The 19,858-nt window shown below is 42.9% G+C and overlaps 3 protein-coding genes across 5 annotated transcripts; 2 read left to right on the top strand and 1 right to left on the bottom strand.

Moving 5' to 3' along the window:
- Positions 1-960: 960 nt before the first annotated feature.
- Positions 961-4,796, top strand: d2hgdh (D-2-hydroxyglutarate dehydrogenase). The gene is made up of 10 exons (XM_088311470.1): positions 961-1,346; positions 1,420-1,749; positions 2,145-2,202; positions 2,273-2,412; positions 2,568-2,761; positions 2,943-3,111; positions 3,193-3,336; positions 3,559-3,701; positions 3,775-3,940; positions 4,332-4,796. The coding sequence occupies exons 2-10, from the start codon at positions 1,422-1,424 to the stop codon at positions 4,592-4,594; spliced, it is 1,605 nt and encodes a 534-aa protein (XP_088167596.1). The 5' UTR covers positions 961-1,346; positions 1,420-1,421; the 3' UTR covers positions 4,595-4,796.
- Positions 4,797-5,873: 1,077 nt separating this feature from the next.
- acvr1l (activin A receptor, type 1 like) lies at positions 5,874-12,949 on the bottom strand. Its single transcript, XM_088311482.1, has 10 exons — positions 12,802-12,949; positions 11,275-11,376; positions 10,467-10,718; positions 9,165-9,376; positions 8,990-9,089; positions 7,942-8,088; positions 7,293-7,568; positions 7,018-7,215; positions 6,802-6,932; positions 5,874-6,685 (listed from the first exon to the last, which is right to left on the bottom strand). The coding sequence occupies exons 2-10, from the start codon at positions 11,363-11,365 to the stop codon at positions 6,554-6,556; spliced, it is 1,539 nt and encodes a 512-aa protein (XP_088167608.1). The 5' UTR covers positions 11,366-11,376; positions 12,802-12,949; the 3' UTR covers positions 5,874-6,553.
- On the top strand, positions 11,345-19,543 carry otomp (otolith matrix protein). Of its 3 annotated transcripts, none has more exons than XM_088311512.1 (10): positions 11,345-11,400; positions 14,466-14,604; positions 15,028-15,164; positions 15,494-15,596; positions 16,304-16,489; positions 16,868-17,042; positions 17,105-17,172; positions 18,546-18,730; positions 18,968-19,139; positions 19,380-19,543. In XM_088311512.1, the coding sequence occupies exons 2-10, from the start codon at positions 14,484-14,486 to the stop codon at positions 19,388-19,390; spliced, it is 1,158 nt and encodes a 385-aa protein (XP_088167638.1). In that variant the 5' UTR covers positions 11,345-11,400; positions 14,466-14,483; the 3' UTR covers positions 19,391-19,543. The 3 variants fall into 3 exon arrangements, with proteins under 3 accessions (XP_088167638.1, XP_088167630.1, XP_088167647.1); XM_088311504.1 differs by lacking the exon at positions 11,345-11,400 and adding an exon at positions 12,555-12,742; XM_088311521.1 differs by lacking the exon at positions 11,345-11,400 and adding an exon at positions 12,922-13,072.
- The last annotated feature ends 315 nt before the right edge of the window (positions 19,544-19,858 follow it).

Here is a 19,858-nt window from a genome sequence, read left to right as displayed (position 1 = left end):
GGATATTTGAATTGAAGACTGAATATTTGAATTGAAGACTGGATATTTGAATTGAAGACTCGATATTTGAATAATTAATAATTCAATAATTCAGTTTTTAATTCAAATATCCAGTCTTCAATTCAAATATCCAGTCTTCAATTCAAATATCCAGTCTTCAATTCAAATATTCAGTTTCTAGTGGCACAAATATCAGCCCATAGAACCACATCTAATGATTATCACCGAGCAGTGAATCGCAAAGGTATGGCCATAAGAACGCGTCCGTACCCAATGCGAAGACAGAACAGGCAAAAGTGTTGCAACAAAGTTTAAATGTTTGTTTTCAAACAGTACACTATCGTATTTTATTATTGGTCAATTTGGTGGTAGTTAGAGAGCCAAGTATTTTTTGAGGTGGTGTGAAGCGTTGAGAACCACTTTTCTAGAACGCATGTTTTTCCCCATAGACATCCTTGACCACAAGAGGGAGTCTTGGTTGGTTGAATACATGCAGCCCTCACAGACATCTTGAACCGGGAGTCCCTGGCAAGCTTTTGCACTAAACTGTGTTTGGCTCCAATAAATTGACGATAACTCGTCGAATTCTTTACTGATTTGAATTTTCGTTTGTTACACGAGTGTAGCACGTTTGCAGAATAATAATATGCATCATGCTGACTCATTATACGACTAGCAAGATATTGCATATTTATATTTATAATACGTTTAGTAAACACTTAAAATTATCCATATCTGTGCATGCGAGTGCGATTAACTGTTTGTATCCGGTGTATCTGGTGACCAGTTCGGGGAGGCGCCAGTACGCCCGCGACCCAAATAGGCTTAGCAGTTGAATATTGATAAATGTGGGACTTATGCATCTACTTGTTTTTCTACTTACTATTTCCTCACAAATGGGTTGAAGAAACATTTTCTCCGCTCACTGAGTTTGCGAAAGAAATTTGTTTAATTTTAAATTGTAAAATGTTTAATTTTTTTTTTTTGCCCAATTTCCCCACAAAATATATTAAACTGCAGGGGCGGACCCTTTGCGTGACTCCCGGTTCAAGATGGTGGCCAATTCTACTCTCTCCCATTGGCATTGACAGAAAGTTACCATTTAGCCACGCCTTTTTACTCAACCCGAACGGTGATTGGTCCGTCTTGCCAGTCACGTGTCACGTAACACTTTAACGCATTTCTTTCAATTTGCACTCGAATAATGTCCGACGCTCAACAATAGTTGAACGTTTGGTGTCAATCGGTAAATTTGTCGAGCTTTTGCCGTACATTCGGATTTTGTTTGCCGCTGTTTACTTTTGAAACAATGTGACAAGGTAGCTAGCCGGTTAGCTTACGATAAGGTAACAAGATAGATAATAAAAATATTTTATTGCCAGATCGCCATATTGTCAATGGTCCATCTTCTCTTCGCAGTCATGGCTTGCATGCTTCGGCGGACACTCCGACAGAGGACGGCTCTAAAAGGGCCCTTGAGTATTCTCGGCTCGTCTTCATCCTCAGGTGGGCTTTTGTCACCTCCAGACCCCGCCGGCCTACGTCACGGTACAGCCCGTGCAAGGACGCTCCACAACAGGGGCGATGTGACCAAGACGTCCCCGCCGGTGGCAGCTCCAGCGAGGCTGCCGTTTTCCACAGTGACCCGGGAAGACTTGGACTTTTTCCGGAGTATTCTACCTGGCAGAACCGTTACCGACCCCGATCTGTTGGAGTCTTGTAACGTGGACTGGCTCAAGTCTGTCAGAGGTTAGTTAGTTTTTATTTGTTTTTTGCTTTTTTAATACCCTTCCATCCAAAGTTTTGAATATCTGTCCCCAGCATGAACTTGCACGAACGTCCTTCACTATAATGGCAGTGATTTTTTTTCTCTATAAATAACAACTTTCTTTGGGGGGGGGTATTTTTTTGTCCAAAAATGCTTGTGTCATACATAAAATAATCAGAAAAGTAGGAGCGTTTTTTTTTATATATGGTATAAATGACTCTATTTGAATAACATACTGGTGTATTAATATGAAAACATGGCATGCAAGAAAAATTGCCCTGGGGAAAAAAGATCATGAAAATTGGTTAATTATGAAGCCTTACTATCACCAAATGTTCCAAAATGTATCTATGTGATATCTGTGCATGTCCTGCAGGTTCCAGTGAGGTGTTGTTGAGACCTCAGACAACACTGGAAGTCTCTCAAATTCTCAGGTTGGAACTAAATAGATTCAAGTCATTGACAGACATTATATTAATAACGTAAGTTTTCTCTCTGTGATAGCTACTGTAACAGCCGTAACCTGGCGCTGAACACACAAGGAGGCAACACAGGGCTGGTTGGTGGCAGCGTTCCCGTCTATGACGAGATCATCCTCTCCACCGCCCTCATGAACAACATCCTTAGCTTTGACAGCATTTCTGGTTTGTATCCCAACATTCGCAATTTTCGTAACAGCCTGGAATATTGGTCTCTGTGCTAATATTTATATTATCCCCAAAAACATTTTAATTAAGGTAACAGTCATACATTTGCAACAATCATTCCACAAATATGACCATCTTTACTCACTTTGCAGGGGTTCTGACTTGCCAGGCGGGTTGTGTCCTGGAGCATTTGTCCGTCTACTTGGAGCAGCGGGAGCACATCACGCCCCTGGACCTGGGCGCCAAGGGCAGCTGCCAAATCGGGGGCAACGTGGCCACCAACGCGGGCGGGTTGCGACTGCTGCGCTACGGCTCCCTGCATGGCAACGTGCTGGGTGTGGAAGCGGTGAGTTTGTCAAGCAACAGACGCATTTGAAAATCACGCAACAGGCTGTGACTACTTTCAGTGCATCCGCAAAGTATTCACAGTGCTTCACTTTTCATTTATTCACTCTTTTATTTTCATTCGTAATACATTTACCAAAATTGCCTTAAAATACGGCTCATGTTGCCATAACGGGATCTAGGTGCTGGCTGACGGTCAGGTGCTGGATTGCTTGTCCACTCTGCGGAAAGACAACACGGGCTACGACCTCAAGCAGCTTTTCATTGGCTCCGAAGGCACGCTGGGCGTCATCACCGCCGTGTCCGTCCTTTGTCCTCGCAAGCCCAAATCTGTCCAAGTGATGTTTTTGGGTAGGCCCTGTTGCATTTGGCTTAGCTCTTGTAAAATAACTAAAAAAAAAAAAAAAAAACAGCTCTGATTTGCTCTTGTAGGTTGTGAAACGTTTGAGCAGCTTTTGAAGACCTTTTACCTGTGCAGAGGCATGCTGGGAGAAATCTTGTCCGCTTTTGAGTTCCTGGACAGCGAATGTATGCGACTGCTCAACGCACATCTCAAGCTGGACAACCCCATCTCTGGTATATGTGGAATACGTTGCCCAAAAATTGGAGAAAATTCATTTTTGTAAAAACAAAAGTACCAATCAGAACAGTGAGTTTGACGCTAACATTTTTTAAGCTGTTTCGGGAAAGTATTTTGTTTGAAAAGCAAAAATGCATTTTTGGATCATTTGTGGCTCAACACCGACCACCGGGTGAGCGTCAATGTCAATCATCGCCATCTCTTGCGCTCCCTCCCAGATTGTCCGTTTTACATGGTGATCGAAACGTCGGGCTCAGACCCGCGGCACGACGAGGAGAAGCTCCACACATTCTTGGAGGAGGCCATGACATCGTCGCTGGTCAGCGACGGGACGCTTGCGACGGAGGAGTCCAAAACCAAGGTGGCCTACAAGTAGCCCAAAAAAAAAACAACTAACCTAACGAACTAAACTAAAACGTTCCTTTACTGCAAAGGCTTTGTGGTCGATGCGAGAACGCGTGACCGAGGCACTGACGCACGACGGCTTCAACTACAAGTACGACGTGTCGCTCCCCGTGGAGACAATCTACCAGCTGGTGACGGACATGAGGGCCCACCTGGGGGGCCGGGCCAAGAGCGTGGTGGGATACGGACACGTGGGTAAGAAATGGCAAGACTATAAATATAAATATGTATTTATTTAATATTTATTTTAATATTTTTCTGATTGAGGAAAAAGGAGCCTTTTTTTTTTAAGTGGGTGATTTCTATTAGGGGTCCTATTTGACGAATCACGCCAATGTATTGCGACAGGATGCAAATGATCACTACCATTCTCTTCTTATTTATTTTGCTGATTGAAAAAAATCAGGCTTCTATTTAAGGGAGGTGTTTATTTTTTCCCTGCGTGAATTAGAGAAGGTCACAGCAAGTTTAATTATTCGACAAAGGCTTTTTTTGTCTCAGTAGATCTTCATTGGAATGAAGGCCATGATGGAAGGTGTTTACTGTACAAAAGCTGTCCGTACCCTTCTCTTCCCTCGTCCGACAGGAGACGGGAATCTCCACCTGAACATCACCTCGCCCACCAGAGACCCCGCGCTGCTGGCCGCCATCGAGCCGTTCGTGTACGAGTGGACGTCCGCCCAGCGGGGCAGCGTTAGCGCCGAGCACGGCCTGGGCCTGAAGAAGAGGAACTACATCTACTACAGCAAACCCAGCCGGGCAGTGGCGGTCATGGCGGGTATCAAGGCCATGCTGGACCCTCGGGGTATCCTCAACCCGTATAAGACTTTACCGGATAAGCTGATGTGAAACTCGCGCTATGAGAGAAGTCCTTGAAGGTAACGTGTGCGTAATAACAGCAGCATAATCATCTTTCCTCAAATTGTGACACTTTATTCACGAAGCAGGTAAGTAAAGCATCTATTAGCGACGACTATATCTTCAATATGATTGTGCAGAAATGCTGAAAATGTAATTATGTATTCTAATAAAACAATACTTTGTCTCACAACACTGATCTACCTCTTTGAGGCGAGGTGTTTATTCATAAAAGAGTATGACGCACCTGCTGATTGACTCTAATCAAGTTGAGCCCATCCTTCAAACATCTTGAATGGCCACATTTTGGACGCTGTAAGTATTGACAATTGAGGTGTCACAAGTGCAGTAAATGTTTTATTACAAATAAAAAAAAAAAAAAGCACAGCTGCTTTCATCTTATTTCTCAAACAAACCCAGCATTTGTGAGCACATTCAATTTGTAACTGAACACCTAGAAGCAATTTCACGGCATCAAATAAAAAGATTCCTACTGCTGATGTCATGTTTCGCTCCCTCCTTCAGGTGGCCGTTTGACGGGAGGCGTAGAGGAGTGTAACACGCAGGCCCGGCTCGCGGTACTGTAAACGCCTCACTCGCGCAATATATTTAAGTGACTCTTGTAAACACATTTTTTCAGTCGCAATAGAAGATGAGGATTCATTCCTAGTTTACAGGTGGCTACTTTTTAGACTCCTGGGGCCTCATTTATCAAACAGGACGTAAAACAGGTTCTACATTCGGTCATATGGCTGAATTTTGTCTGTGAGTGTGTACAAGTACCAAAAAATCTCTCGAGCACATTGAGCCTAATTTGTATTGAGAAAAGCCTTTGAGCTAACGTAAAATCCCGCCAATAACACGCACCCCTAGCACAATACCCTTAAATATAATTTTTCGCCCCTCTATACTTGGGTATAATACGGCCCCCCAATTTGCCGGTATTCTTTAATATTAGTGAATGATATGAAAGAATAAAGATTCAAAACATGCCAATAAAGTGGAAATACTTGTAAATCCAAGTTAAAAACTATGCTTTTTAACTTTGCCTTTGACGGTCTTTCAAACAATTTTTAAACTCATGTTTTTGAAAATCTTTGTAAGCATTTTTTTAACTCTTATTATATATATATGTATATATATATAAATTAATATATATGCATATATTAATTTATTTATATATATACATAAATTAATATATATCTATTAATTAATATATATATATATATATAAATTAATATATATACATACATATATATATTAATTAATTAATTTATTTTTCATCACAGAGGTTCTGGTAAACATCTAAACATAAAATGGCGTATTAAGACCCTTGTGTAATACTTCCCCTCGATTTTTTTTTTTTTTTTTTGCATTCACTGGATTTTACAGTGCTTCTCCGAGAAGCGGAAACAAATAAACACTGGTAATACGATTTGAAATAATTGACTCATTCAAAACCAGCGCAGTTCAACCGTTCCATTTTGTTATGTTATGTATGCATGGTCAGAGTGGTGCGTAAATTTCACGAAAAGGTCCAACTGGAAAAATCCCATACTTTGCATGGGAAATTTCATACGCACGTTTGTTAAATGAAGCCCCTGATATAGCAGCTACAAGGTGGACGTTATTCTCTGATTTCCACGACCAGTCCAGTGGCTGTAAATGAGTCCACGCCAATCTTAATAGTGACTTAGTAGATTAATGACACCAGAACATTTCAAATCTGTTTGGCTATGTTCCTTTTGAGACTTTAACATTTGTATTTATTTATTTTTTAAGTCGAGGTTAGCATCTTGCAAACTGCTTGTCGATTCTCTTCAACCACGCATGGGAAAAGACGACATTAGTTTAAGAAGTCCGTGCTCCTCCTCCATGTGGGTCAGTTCCAAAAGTCCGCAGAAGGCCACCACGGGATGTAAAAGGAAGACGGTTTGAACTTCCCCTCTCTCATGAGTCCTTCACCTTGTCCAGCGAACTTTGAATCTTATCCAGTGTCTTCTTGATGCGCAGCGCTGTCAGCCTGGCCGACGGGTTCTGGTACCAGCATTCCTTCATCAGCTTCACCAAAGCTGACAGCGTCTAATCCATGAAGAAGAAAAATTGTTAGATATGATCATTCGGGGGGGGGGACCACGCACTTCCTACGCACTTCACCACTCGAAAAGGTAAAGCAGAAGACTTTGACATGTACGTACGGGATCGGAGAACCAGCGATTGGGAATGAAGGGCCTCTGCTGCTCTACACACACCACCTTCCTCATGTCCTCGAAGCTCGGGTCGTTTGGCACCTGGTCGTAGAACGGAGGCTTGTATTCTTCTACGATACCTGACGGAAAAAGGAGATCAACTCAATGAATCGTCGAGCTCTGAAGGGGAGGGCGGAAATGGAAAAGGTTGTCCTGTTCTTTCACCGTTGCTGTACGAGCGTCTGGCGATCTCCCACAGCACCAGCCCGAAGGCCCAAATGTCCACTCGCTTGAAGGCGTCAAAGCACTCAGTGTGCAAGCTCTCGTCCAGGACCTCGGGCGCCATGTAGCGCTTGGTGCCCACTTTGGGGTTGTGGCCCACGTCTAGAAGATTATCGGCCTGGGAGTGCGTCACCGCCAAACCTGGATGGTGCACAAAACATCGGACCTTATGCACGGAAACGGATTATTTTTCCAAATTGCTCAGCGCCAGCACTCACCCAGGTCTGCGATGCAGCAGCGTAGCTCCTTGGTCACCAGGATGTTCTTGCTTTTCAGGTCGCGGTGCGCGATGGCCGGCTTGCCCTCGGCGCCCAAGATCTCGGTGTGCAGGTGCACCAGGCCGCTGGCCGCCGACGCCGCCATGGCCAGCCCCTCGCACGTCTCCACGGCAACGCGCTGAAGGTAGTCGTACAGAGAGCCGTTGTCGTGGTAGTGCGTGATCAGCCAGAGCTGCGTGCTGGAGTTGCGCGACGTCATGTCGGATGCCATGAAGCCTGCAACGGTGGGAACGTTGACAACACTCCCTTCCGCCCTCTCGGGGAATTTTACTCTGGAATGGGGCCATGTGATTTGCATGACCGTTGTTTGAAGTTGGAATGGTTTCAATCAGAGAAACGTCAAAGTGAATATGTAGAGTGTCTCAATTTAGTTGTGGAAAAAATGGAATGCAGAGAGCATGGCCAGAAATCTCCTGAACAAGATGAACAATTTGATATTTGAACAAGTCGGTTGAGAAGTGTCATTGCAGCAAGACAAAAGAAGGAGAAGAAAAAAAAAAAAAGAACATTGCTCCCAAATAACTTGCGGTGTCTCTTCAGCACCGACAAAAAAAAAAAAAAAAAACATTTGTAATGACTCGATGCCTACCCAGGACGTTTTCGTGTCTCAGCAGCACAGTGTTGTAGATCTCGGTCTCCCGGAACCAAGACTTTTCATCCCTGGATGAGAAGATCTTGACGGCCACGTTCTCGCCCTGCCATTGGCCTCGCCACACCTCGCCGTAGCGGCCCTTGCCTTGAGGGACGCATGTTAACAGGCGGAAAAGTCATTGATGGGAACGACGCCGGGACAAAGAAAAAAAGTAAGCAAAATGAGAATAGTAATTTCGCGTTGCTCATCTGTCAAGGATACCTGCTTCCCACTGGAGCTGATTTTGCCGAGTAGGAGAGCACGATAACTGATTCCCACTGAGGCTTTTTTGCTCAAATTTGCTCACAGGAGCTCCTGGAATTTGCCTCAAAATGGCTCATTAAAAAAAAAGTCCGACTTCCAGTTCAAATTTGGGCATGGGTTCTTGAGACTTTGGTGTAGGTCCAAATATGATAAAGAAACTGGTGTCAGGCAGCAAATTATTTTTTTTAATAACTTTTCAGCGGGTGTGACTAAGTGCAGAAAGGCCACTTCAATCCAAAATTGACTTCCTGTTCAATTTTATCAGTGAAAATGTTGTAAGCTTTTTAATTTAATTATTTTTTTTTATGTTAGATGTTGCATAGTGAGTTCTGGACCATTATGTGTTCGATTACTTAATTTTAATTAATGCAATCATATTTGCATACAGAAACTCCATCTTGTTTTTGTTTTTTCATAGTAGTCCATGAGCACTATTGTTTGAAAAAAAAAAACTCAAAATTTCAAGACAAGAAATTTAGATTCAATTTTAAGTTGGCAATTCAACAAAAGAGTTTACATTTTGCGAATGCTAATTTTCCTTGCTTGTTTTTGTTATGATGCCTAACATTGTTGCCATAAATGTCAATTTATATTTACATTATTTTCCCCCAACTTTAACTCATTTACTGCCGTTGATGGCTAAAACCATCAAAGATCAATTTATTTTATTTTTTTTTTACTCGGCTGGTAGTGAATGTGTTAACTGTTTTAGCCCCTCCCCAAAATTATCACCGACACTCACCGACACACTCCATCAGACTAATCTGCCTGGCAACAGTCCTCTGAACCAGGAAAGGAAGGCCCGACCCGCTTCCAGATGTGCACGACTGGTCCAGCAGATCCTTAAAAACCAACACAGACCTATTTTAGTAAGATTTGCTGCTCATGAGCTCGTGTCCATTTTGAGTTGTTCTTACGGCCAAAGTGCTAACCCCCACGTTGGAGGTCATGAGCCCGTCCACGGCGCCCTGCTCGGTGTCGAACTCCTGCAGCCTGTGCAGGTGCCCGTGGTGGAGTCTCCTGCAGACCAGCGCCGATGCCACGGACAGCAACGCCAGCGCCGCCACCGGGCCCAGCGCCAGAAGAGCCAGAGTGCCCAAGCCGTAGCCCACCGGCTCGCCCTGCGGAGCTACTCCATCGGCGGGGTGAGAACACAGGAAATAGAGATGAGAGGAACATAGCCGACTATGTTCTAATACAGTACAGCCAAAATCAGAGGAATTGAAAAAAAAATACTAATATTTATTTAAATGGATGATTCCCACTAAAGTATTGATGGGACCGTTACTAAAAAGCTCACGATTTGATTCAATTTAAATTCTTCAGGTTCGATTCACTTCAATTTTGATTATTTAGGTTGTGATTCAATTTGATTTTGATTTTCAATCCTCCCATGTTGATTCAATATCAACCAAGAGACCTTTTTCTTGCTCGCCGAGTCGTTCTTGATAGGCTTTAGTCGTTTGTGTTTTCCCACAGTGTTTTGTAAAAAAGTTGCAGAAAAGACGAATAATACTAAAAACATTTATGTAGATTAGATACGTTTAGTGCGACAAAAGATGAATTTATTGCTTGTTTGTTGGAAAAATACAGAGACTAAATAATCACATTAAATCGCAATAGACATTGAGGCGGAAAATATCCAGATCAGTTTATTTTTTCAATAAAGCAAAACAGCTCGTTATTTCATACTGAGACAAGCTCATGACGATATCGAGCTAAAGGACTATAAGCCGCTACTTTTTTCCTCGATTTTGAACCATGCGGCTTTTCTGTGGATTTTTCTTTCACCACTAGGGGCGCTCTATAGTTCAGAAAATATGCTTAAATAAATCTCTTTTTTTTTTTTTGCTCCTGGGTCTGTTCTGTTTTAATTCTCAAAGTTTTTTTCCCATGTTAAAAGGCACTGTTTTAACAATCTGATTATGTGCATCCAGAGTACAAAATCGTTCTGTACATGCAGTAAACACATTTTTTTTCTATACAGAAAACTGCAGCTTATAGCCTGGTGCGGCTTGTATATCGGGTTTGTTATTTAAATTTTTTTAGAGCTGCTGCGGCTTCTATGCAGGTGCGTTTTATATTTGTGCCTAATGAATATGTATTATCAACATGAAAACGTTTTTGAGAAGCTATATCGCCATTTCCACAAAAATCAGATGTTTGCTCGCCTTAGGCAAATCCGAACAGCGCATATGAAAGTTGTTTGCTTTGGCTACCTGAAGGCAGCAGGGCCATGACGGCGCTCCTGGTGGTGTTGCCGTTGCACAGGTGGTGCGAGCAGCATCGGATGGCCTGGTGGGAGGACGGCGCCGTGGAGCAGTGCAAGCGCGTCTTCTTGGGACCCTCTAGGCAGCCCCGCTCGAACACCACGCCGCCGGAGCCCACCCGCACCGACGAGAAGCAGCGCGTGCCACGGCATTGCTCCTGAAGGCACTTGGGACTGTCGCACAGGCACAGCAGCTGACCCTCTGACGAGAGGGGGGGGGAAGACGCAGACGTCACACGCGGGTCGTGCTCGCAAGCTAAGTACGCTGACAGTGGCTTGGCTTTTTATCGACATTTTATTGAAAACAATTCACTCCCCCACCCCACCATTCACTCTCCACCGCAGCTATAAATACTAACATTTTTGCTGCAAAACAAAACCTACACTCTGGAGTTACTACTCGTAGTGCACAATGGGCAAAGAGAGCGCCACTGCCAACTACTGGAGTGGATGTGCAATTACACTTTATTGTAGTATGGCGGAAAAGAAAAAAGCATGTTCCACAGCTTCACACGCGCCCCACTATTTCACAAGCGCTGTACTACAACGACTTCAATTTATTCCATTTTCTTTTGGGAGTTGCCAAATACTTTTGGTGCTTTTGGTCACATTCTTTAGGTGATTCTATTTCTAGTTAAGGTAAGCCACCCAATATGTGTATATTTTATTTATTAATTTATGGCTCATTTGCCTTTTTTTTTTTAAAACATAACCCTAACCTATAAGACTTAAAAATGTATGAAATTGTTCCCCAATACCTGAGCTTTCAGCTGATGTCTGCAGGGCCCACATGGAGAGCAGCAGCAGCAGCGGCCGTAGCGAGGGGACGTGGACACTCCGAGCAGCCATGGTTCAGTGCACTGAGGCAGGCAGGAAACCGTCCGGTAAATACGTGAGGCACATGCTTACAAAGAGGGTAATTGTGTTTACGCCCCCAGATATTTGCCAACATCTCCTAATTGCATTTAAACGTGGCTGGAGCACAACGTAGCAAGCTTGGAGCAAGTGCGCGCTTGGTCAAACAGACTTTAGCTACTTAGTTTCCTTTGCAAACAAAGGAAGCCCTCGGTTTAGGACGTTACAGACGGTGTGCAATGAACTACTTTGCTGGGCGGCGTAAGAATACGTGGTCGCCTCCGCTGCAGTTTTTATTTTTCATTTGATTATTTTATATTTATATGCTTTTGTCATTTGTTCCTCATTTTTATTAGTTCCTAACATTGCTCTAATACTTTTCTAATATTTTGACAATATTTTTGGATTTTTCATCGCTGATTTTCAAATTATTTTCTGATCTATTTCATGTACTTTATTTTATTATTTCCGAGATTTTTGTGGTAACGTTTGAATTTTTGTAATGTGAATTTATAGCCATTTTTTAAAAATAATCTTTCTTCAATGTGTTTTTAATGTGTATCGATAATTGTGGTTTTAGATTCAAAGGACATTTGAACACACAACGTGGAGAACACATGTAGGCAAAAAAGTCATTCTGACATGCATATATTCTTTATCCTCTATAGAAAATGACTAAAGCATCTTACTGACTCACTTAAAGTAGTATAAGTATTGCTCTTCATCTCTGTCTGCATGACTGTATCATACAGTCTTCTGGTGGCAAAGTCAGGTACACCAGAAGGAGCAGCACAAAGAGTTGGTTTGCAGCATTAAATGTTTTTTTCCCTTAAATTGTATTTAGTTACCTAATTAATCATTTTTATATACAGTACACTAACTAACACATTTTTTCCTTATTGCGGTGGTATCTGGAATGGATTAATGGTATTTCCATTCATTTCAACAGGGTAACAATAGTTTGAGAAACGAGTGTTTTGAGTTACGAGCATGTCACAAACAAACTAAACTCGCACATGAAGGCGCAATTGCACAAGTAAGCAAAACGACACCAATTACGCGACCGTTCCAAGCGGTTTTAATTAGAATTGAAAGTTCAAATTCCCATCAGCATCGCAATTTCTCACAATGCAATTTTCAAATCACAAAAGCTGCAATGTTCCCCCCCCCCAAAGTTGTTCAATCTTAGTTTCAACGCGAATGCCGGCGTTGAAGGTAAGAGGACGTTTTGATGTTGTTTTGCGTAGCCAGAGAGGCACGCCAACGAGGCGGTTTATGAGCCCAACATCGCCGCCTCCAAGGCGCCACTCGAGGCAGAAAGATGCCCGACGTCGCTCCAGTTAGCCTAGCCGAGCTAAGATGGTTGCAGTGGTAAGCAAAGCCCGCGCGCAATACTGACACGACCAAGGCGGTGTAAACATTTTACCCACCTAGCACACGCGGGCGATGGATTCTACCTCATCATGTCGTGTCTCGATGCCCTTCTATTGGGTTGAAACTGTTATACTTTTTTTTTTTTTTTTGGGTGCCTCCTCTCGGGGCCACAGCCCAGCCCACCCACTCGCACGCTTGTTTTGGTTCAACCTCGCGTGACGTCACCATCACACAAGTGCATTGTGGGCCGGTGTGTGCTACGATGAGTGGAACGTACCGTGCCCAATCGCGATCGACTTTGGGGTTTCCTTTACACGATAAGATGAAGTATTTTATTATTTTTACCTTACACATCACCGTGCCCTAGCAATACTAAATGAGTCTCTTGAATGCTCATCATAGGCCTATACTCCAGCGCGCGCAAGCTGCCCGTTAACCGACGTGCCTACTTGGCGGCCATCTTGGGAGGGACGACGTTGCAATCAAGTCCAATGCATTTGACATTGAAATTCAATTAATTTTCCCAAGTTTTTACTTTTTTTGTCAATGCCGAAATGTGTGCTATCACTATAGATTTTTTTCTTTGAATAACAGATTTGTAATCCCCCCCCCCCCATCCACCCATTAGCGAACCTACTTCTCCTCACGAGGGCCACGGGCTTGCTGGAGCCTATCCCAGCTGTCTTTGGGCAGTAGGCCGGGCACACAAAGACGAACAACCAATCACACTCACGAACACACTAAGGGACAATTTGGAGTGCTCAATTAACCTACCATGCATGTTTTTGGAATGTGGGAGGAAACCGGAGTACCCGGAGAAAACTCACGCAAGCACAGGAAGAATATGCAAACTCCACACAGAAAGGCCGCAGCCCGGGATCGAACCCTTCCCCTCTGAACTGTGAAGCTTTTTATTCACAAATTATTATTTTATAAGTAATAAAACAGATCATTAATACAATGTATAAAATGTGTTAAATGCATGTGCAAATTGTAATACAGTATATAATTCACTTACGTTTTTTAACTTTTCATAGGTCAGCTTTTGCAACAAATTTTACAAGGCTCATAAAGGAGCAATTTACTGTATTTATCGTTGAATGTGATTCGATTTGAAAAGTACGCTTGGTCCTTCCTTGTTCGCTCATGCATGCACTTTAAGGATCACATAGCAAACCTCCCAATGTCCTCTTCAAAGTTGCGCTAAAACAATGTGCCCTTTCATCTCTCAAACAGGCCTCCACAGCTCAGATGACATTCATTTTAATCTCCTTCATTTGAGTAGAAAATACATTAAAAACACAAACAACAATTTCAATCGGAAAATCGGTTTCGATTAAACGAAACCAGTCAAATCGGCGCGCTGGAGCTTAGATTAGCTGTCTTCGGGCAGGAGACCCAGCCAATTAAATATTTATATAAGATTATATTTGTCGTTGTTTTTATGCAATGTAGCTTTTTTAACATTTGCTGTTATTACCTTTACTAACCCACCACTACCTGTTCTCTTCACAGAGCCACATTGTCTCAAACTTTTTTTTTTCTTTTAATTAAAGACTCCCAGTCTGCTCTCAGGGACTCGAAGCACTCCCCACACCATGTGAAGCGAGTCAAGGGGAAACGCTATCCCTGTTATCCTATCCACTGATGGTGGTAGGATTATACGGCGGGAATAATGCGCCCTAAGTTTCTCGCTTGAGTGACTTTTTTTTTTTTTCAGCCTTGCAATGCAATCCTGATGTTCTTCATCCTGAGTGTCCCGACCAGAGCGGACATGGAGCTTTTCGGGACAACGTCGACTTTCTTATTCGTGCTGCACCTGCTTTCTGTCAGCGGTGTCGCCAACCCCAAAGCAACAGGTAGGAACATGTCATTGTTGTTCGTGTGTGAATTAAAAAAAAAAAATCAATAAAAAAAAAGTGACATGAATTGCAGACGTTGAGTCGTGCTTCCATTTCATTTTGTTTTCATGAGCAATTCAAATCATTGCACCTTCCAATTTATTCATGACACACACACACACACACATAACAATTGATGACAATGTTAATATCTTGAATTTCTTCGCTTCAAAAAGTGTTTGAGGCCTTTGGAATTTGAAGGTGTTTCCAAACTTTTAACCGGTACGTGTTTGTAAAATGTGAATATTAATTCAGATTATTCGGCATATTTCCCTTTTTTTTCTCTCACATTCCGACTGTAAATCTCTCACTCTACATTTCAACAATTGAATTGATTCCACAGAATTTGTGTGTGTGTGTGTGTGTGTGTGCGTGCCCAAGTGTCCTGGTGCGTCATATCGGATGCAGAGGAGCAGAAGTGCACCGACCTGGCCGGGAACGCCACCGCTCGGAATATCCGAGGGACTTTGCAATGCGTGCGAGGCGTGAACGCCAGAGACTGCATGGAGAAAATTCAAGTACGTCTTCAAACAAACGCGGGAAAACGTCATTTTGGTTTTTCTTTAAAATGAGTCCTGCTTTGCCGCCATTTTGTTGTGTGTCGATGCCGAGGAACTTTGTTGAATTGAATGGAGACGTTTCATGGAGACATGCTTAAAAAAAATTGCTTTTAAATTCAATTTTATTCCTTTAAAATGGTTTAGAAAAAAAGGTCATGACTTACTACAAATCTTTTTGGAGGAGATTTGAGCGAATATGTAGCAGATTTATTTGCCTTAATAAACCTAAACATGAAAAAAAAAATGTTTCATTTTTTTTTTTTTTTTTTTTTTCTTTTTCTCCCCAGAACGGGAGCGCAGACGCCGCCTCCATGTTTGCGGATGACATCTACGCTGCAGGCCTGTGTCATGGCCTGGAGGTGGCAGCAGGGGAGTCGCTCAATGGAGTGGGTAGGGACGCGCAGAGGAGAGATTAATCACATTCACCTCACAGTGATTTTTTTTTTTTTCAGATTTAATTCACAGTAACCGAAACCATGAACATTCGAGTTCGTCACCCTCCGAATTAGGATTGTTGGTTACCACTTTTTTCAGACCCATACAGGACGAGTACTCAATTCTGGAGTAGTCGCCGCGACCGATACCAAGTACAGATACCACTAGTTCTTTTGACATATCAAATTTCCACTGGAAAACTGTGACAGATCATTTTGAAAATAGATTTATACATCCCAATACAACAATTTTCCCTAAAAAAATGCTTGAATTTTATTCTTATCATTTGTGGTCCATAATCTTAAAACCGGCACAAAACGGTGACCAATAGTCGTATTGTCGACATCGCAAGTACCGATACCAATACCTGGTATCGGTACTCGCTCATCACCATTCAAAATCTGCGTTTCCTCAATTTGAGTGCATTTGGAAAAACGCTCCAAGCGCACCACCTCACTCAGACCGTTGGGAAACTCAAAATGATGTTTAAATATGCTGAAGCACGACTTGCTGATGATGCAGTTTTTCTTTTTAGTTTAAAATGGCTTCCCTTAGCCACAATCTCATGTTGAATTGCAGCCAAAGATACAATCCTGTTGAGTAAATGTGCCTTTTGTGTCATGATTAGCAAATTTTGTTGCTGACTTTGATCTGTCGGCCAGACGGAGTAAGCTACTACGTGGTGGCGTTGGCTCGCCGCTCGTCATCCGACTTGTCCCTGCTGGAGATGCACGAACGCAGCTCGTGCCACCCAGGCATCCGCACCACGGTGGGCTGGACCGTACCCGTCGGCTACCTGCTCAACACCTCGCAGATCAGTCCGGGCCACCAGTGCAACTTCCCCCGCGGTGAGAACCGTGCACACGTGCATGAGTTAACGTTTGGAATTGACTTGTTTTATTGAATTAATTGGTTGTGTTTTATGACTTGTCTTTTATTTTTAATGTTTAAACAATTTTTATTTTTAACAACATTTTTGTTTTTATATCATTGATTTATTTTAAACTAGATTTTTCAAAAGTATCGGTACAGTATCGGTATCAGCCGATACTGCACAGGCAGTTATCGGTATCGGGACCCAAAAAGTGGTATTGAAACAACACTAGTTAAAATATTTGACTGTACGTATTTTGGGGTGAAAGGAACATGGTGGGCCGTCGGCTGTAAAAATAGGCCGTGAGTGTGTGTGTGTGTGTGTGTGTTTCCCTCCCTCATGCTCCTCCCAGCGGTGGGGAACTTGTTTGGCTACAGCTGCGTTCCCGGCGTCAAAGACCCGCAACACGACCCTCGGGGCAACAACCCAAAGAATCTGTGCGAGGCCTGCATCGGCGATGACAACGATCGACACATCTGCGCCAGCAATCCCCGAGAGAGGCACTACGGCGAGGCGGGGGCCCTCAGGTAGGCTTTCTCTCGCCGTGCCACGCACTGCATCGTGGGCAACGCTTTTGTTTGTTTCCAAGGTGCGTGGCGGAGAACCTCGGTGACGTGGCTTTTGTCAAACACACCACCGTCTTTGACAATTTGGATGGTGAGTTTTTGAAACACAAAAAGTAGATATGCTCTTCATGAACACGTTTCAACTCGTCACTACGGCACTTGTATTAATCGTTTTTCATGGAGGATAAAGAATATATGACTGCGAGTATGGTTGCATTGGGTCGGTAGGTCAAATGTGATCTAGACCCTCCTTGATCTACTCAAATACTGTCTGCTGAAATAATCCCTAAAAGTTACATAAATACTCTTAAATCTACTTACTCCACAAAGTTATCCAAATACTCCGAAAGATGGAAATAAAACTCCTTTATTATTCTCAAAGTTGGGTTAGGGTTTCCAATTAGGGTTTCAAACTTGCGTTAGGGTTTTTGAAGTAGGGTTTCGAGCTAGGGTTCGGGTTTCCAATTAGGTTTTCAAACTAGTGTTAGGGTTGTGAAGTAGGGTTTTGAGCTAGAGTTAGGGTTTCCAATTGGGGTTTCAAACAAGGATAGGGTTTTGAACTAGGATTAGGGTTTTCAATTAGCGTTTCAAACTAGGGTTAGGGTTTCGAAGTAACGGTTTGAAGCTAGGGTTAGGGTTTCCAATTAGGGTTTCAAACTGGGGTTATGGTTTTGAAGTTGCGTTTCGAGCTAGGGTTAGGGTTTCCAATTAGGGTTTCAAACTGGGGTTATGGTTTTGAAGTTGCGTTTCGAGCTAGGGTTAGGGTTTCCAATTAGGGTTTGAAACTAGTGTTAGGGTTTCCAATTAGGGTTTCAAACTAGGGTTAAGGTTTTGACATAGGGTTTTGAACTAGGGTTTGGGTCTTGAAGTAGGGTTTCGAAGTAGGGTTAGGGTTTCCAATTAGGGTTTCAAACTACTTTTTTTTTTTCGTTTCTGGCGGTACATTATTTTCCTCCGTATAGACATTTGTGAGAATTCTGATAAATCTCTCCCGATAAATGTTGATGTATGAAATGAAGTGACATCACAAGCACGCTCACAATTTTTCCGGCAAAATACAACATACTCGAGTTCGTCACGTTTATTAAAAAGTGATCTGAAGGAACGGAAACTGTGTGAGGCTGTCAGCAGCAACATCGGCAGAGTCATTGACGTCTATTTCGTCTTTTAAATACTTGATGAGAAATGTTCCTTTTTTTTTAATACAGATCTGAACAGAATTTCCTCAAATTTACTGTAGATTAAATATTTCTTAAATTATTTTAAATCTATGAATACCGAATGCTCTTTCAAGCTTCTAACAAAAAGGTGTCAGAAAAGTACATGCCTAAAAACTTAATCCCTAAAGTCACGTGGATACTCGTAAATGTACTTAAATACTCCCCAAAGTTGTTTTGTCTTTTTTTTTTGTCTGTCAAAATTCCCCCACGCTTCTGAAATCCTGCAGCGTAACGTCCCGTGTAGGCAGGAACCAGGACTCGTGGGCTTTGGACGTGGAGGCCGAGGACCTGAAGCTGCTTTGCCCCGACGGCACCGAGGCCGACCTGGAAGACTTCCGCCGCTGCCATCTGGCCGCCGTGCCCGCCAACGGCGTGGTGGTGCGCCAAACGGACAAGTGCCGTGTCTGGAAGTTCCTCGAACGACTGCAGGTCATCATCGCCAATTCATTTTGTGCCATCTGTCGGTCTACCAATTCATTCATTCTAAAACTGTTGGGTTAGAAAAAATAACCCAATTACATGTCAAGAGGGCTCGACTTAAAACAAAAAAAGTTGGCTCAAATCGCCCCAAATAGTGATTCTGTCCCTTTTCAAACCTTTTTTTTTTTTTTTTTTAATTTATTTTTTTGAAATCCCAACCCTTCTTGCCCTCCTTTGCTCTTGTAGAACATGTTTGGTAACTCGACAGACGGCTTGAGCATGTTCAGCTCTTCCGGCTACTCTGACTCTGACGTGCTGTTCACCGACTCGACCCGCCACCTGCTGAGGGTCCTGGGGGGCTTCATGTCCTGGCTGGGCCCCTCCTACACCAGCGCCTTGCAAGCGTTCGAGTGCGAAGGTCAGCCTGAGGGTCCACAGGAAAAACTTTACTGTCTCGTTTTATATAACGTCGCCCCCTGGCGTCTGTCTGCAGCCATTTTTTTGGGGGGTGCAGATTTTAGTGTTGATTTTTTTTGTTCAATGGGAATTTCTGGCAATTTGAAAATTTTTGGAGGAAAAAAAATGGGGAAACTGAATGTTTGGAAGAAGAAAAATAATAACCTGAAACCTTTTGAGTTGTTCCATTTTTGTCCTACAGGCTTCTGCTGATGAAAAGTGGCGGACATCTTCCCTCCTCTCGTCCCTCCCGACATCCATTTACGCTTTCAGCTTCCTTGTGTTATTTCCAAACAATGCCAACTTGGTTCATTTGACGAATAAAAAGGTTTTTTTTACTTGATGAACAAAAGAACTGCCAAAACATTTTAGAGCCTTACTTGTGTGAGAAATGAGAAAAATGAAAACTTTCGAGATGTCTGGAACATTTGGGGGCGGGGTTTTTAGAGCACAGGAACCTTTCTGATTGGATGTCAACTGGTTGCATTCCATTTCACTTTTGGCAAAAAAAATCATTCCGTTCCAGGAACCTAGTGGACCAACGACGAAGTCACTTGAAGCAAGTTTGGGTTGAGCAAACATTTTGTCATTCGTTTTCATTCCGTTATTATCGGCGGTGGATGTTTATATTACTCTTGTAATGACAACACAACTTGGGGAACGAACCTTCAGCGCCATCCG

Source organism: Idiotropiscis lumnitzeri, chromosome 1 (genome assembly GCF_059441095.1).
Source record: "Idiotropiscis lumnitzeri isolate Australia: NSW breed Sydney's pygmy pipehorse chromosome 1, RoL_Ilum_1.0, whole genome shotgun sequence".
NCBI classification, from domain to species: domain Eukaryota; kingdom Metazoa; phylum Chordata; class Actinopteri; order Syngnathiformes; family Syngnathidae; genus Idiotropiscis; species Idiotropiscis lumnitzeri.
The sequence above is the reverse complement of the archived record's forward strand: the minus strand, read 5'-3'. Positions and strand labels throughout refer to the sequence as shown.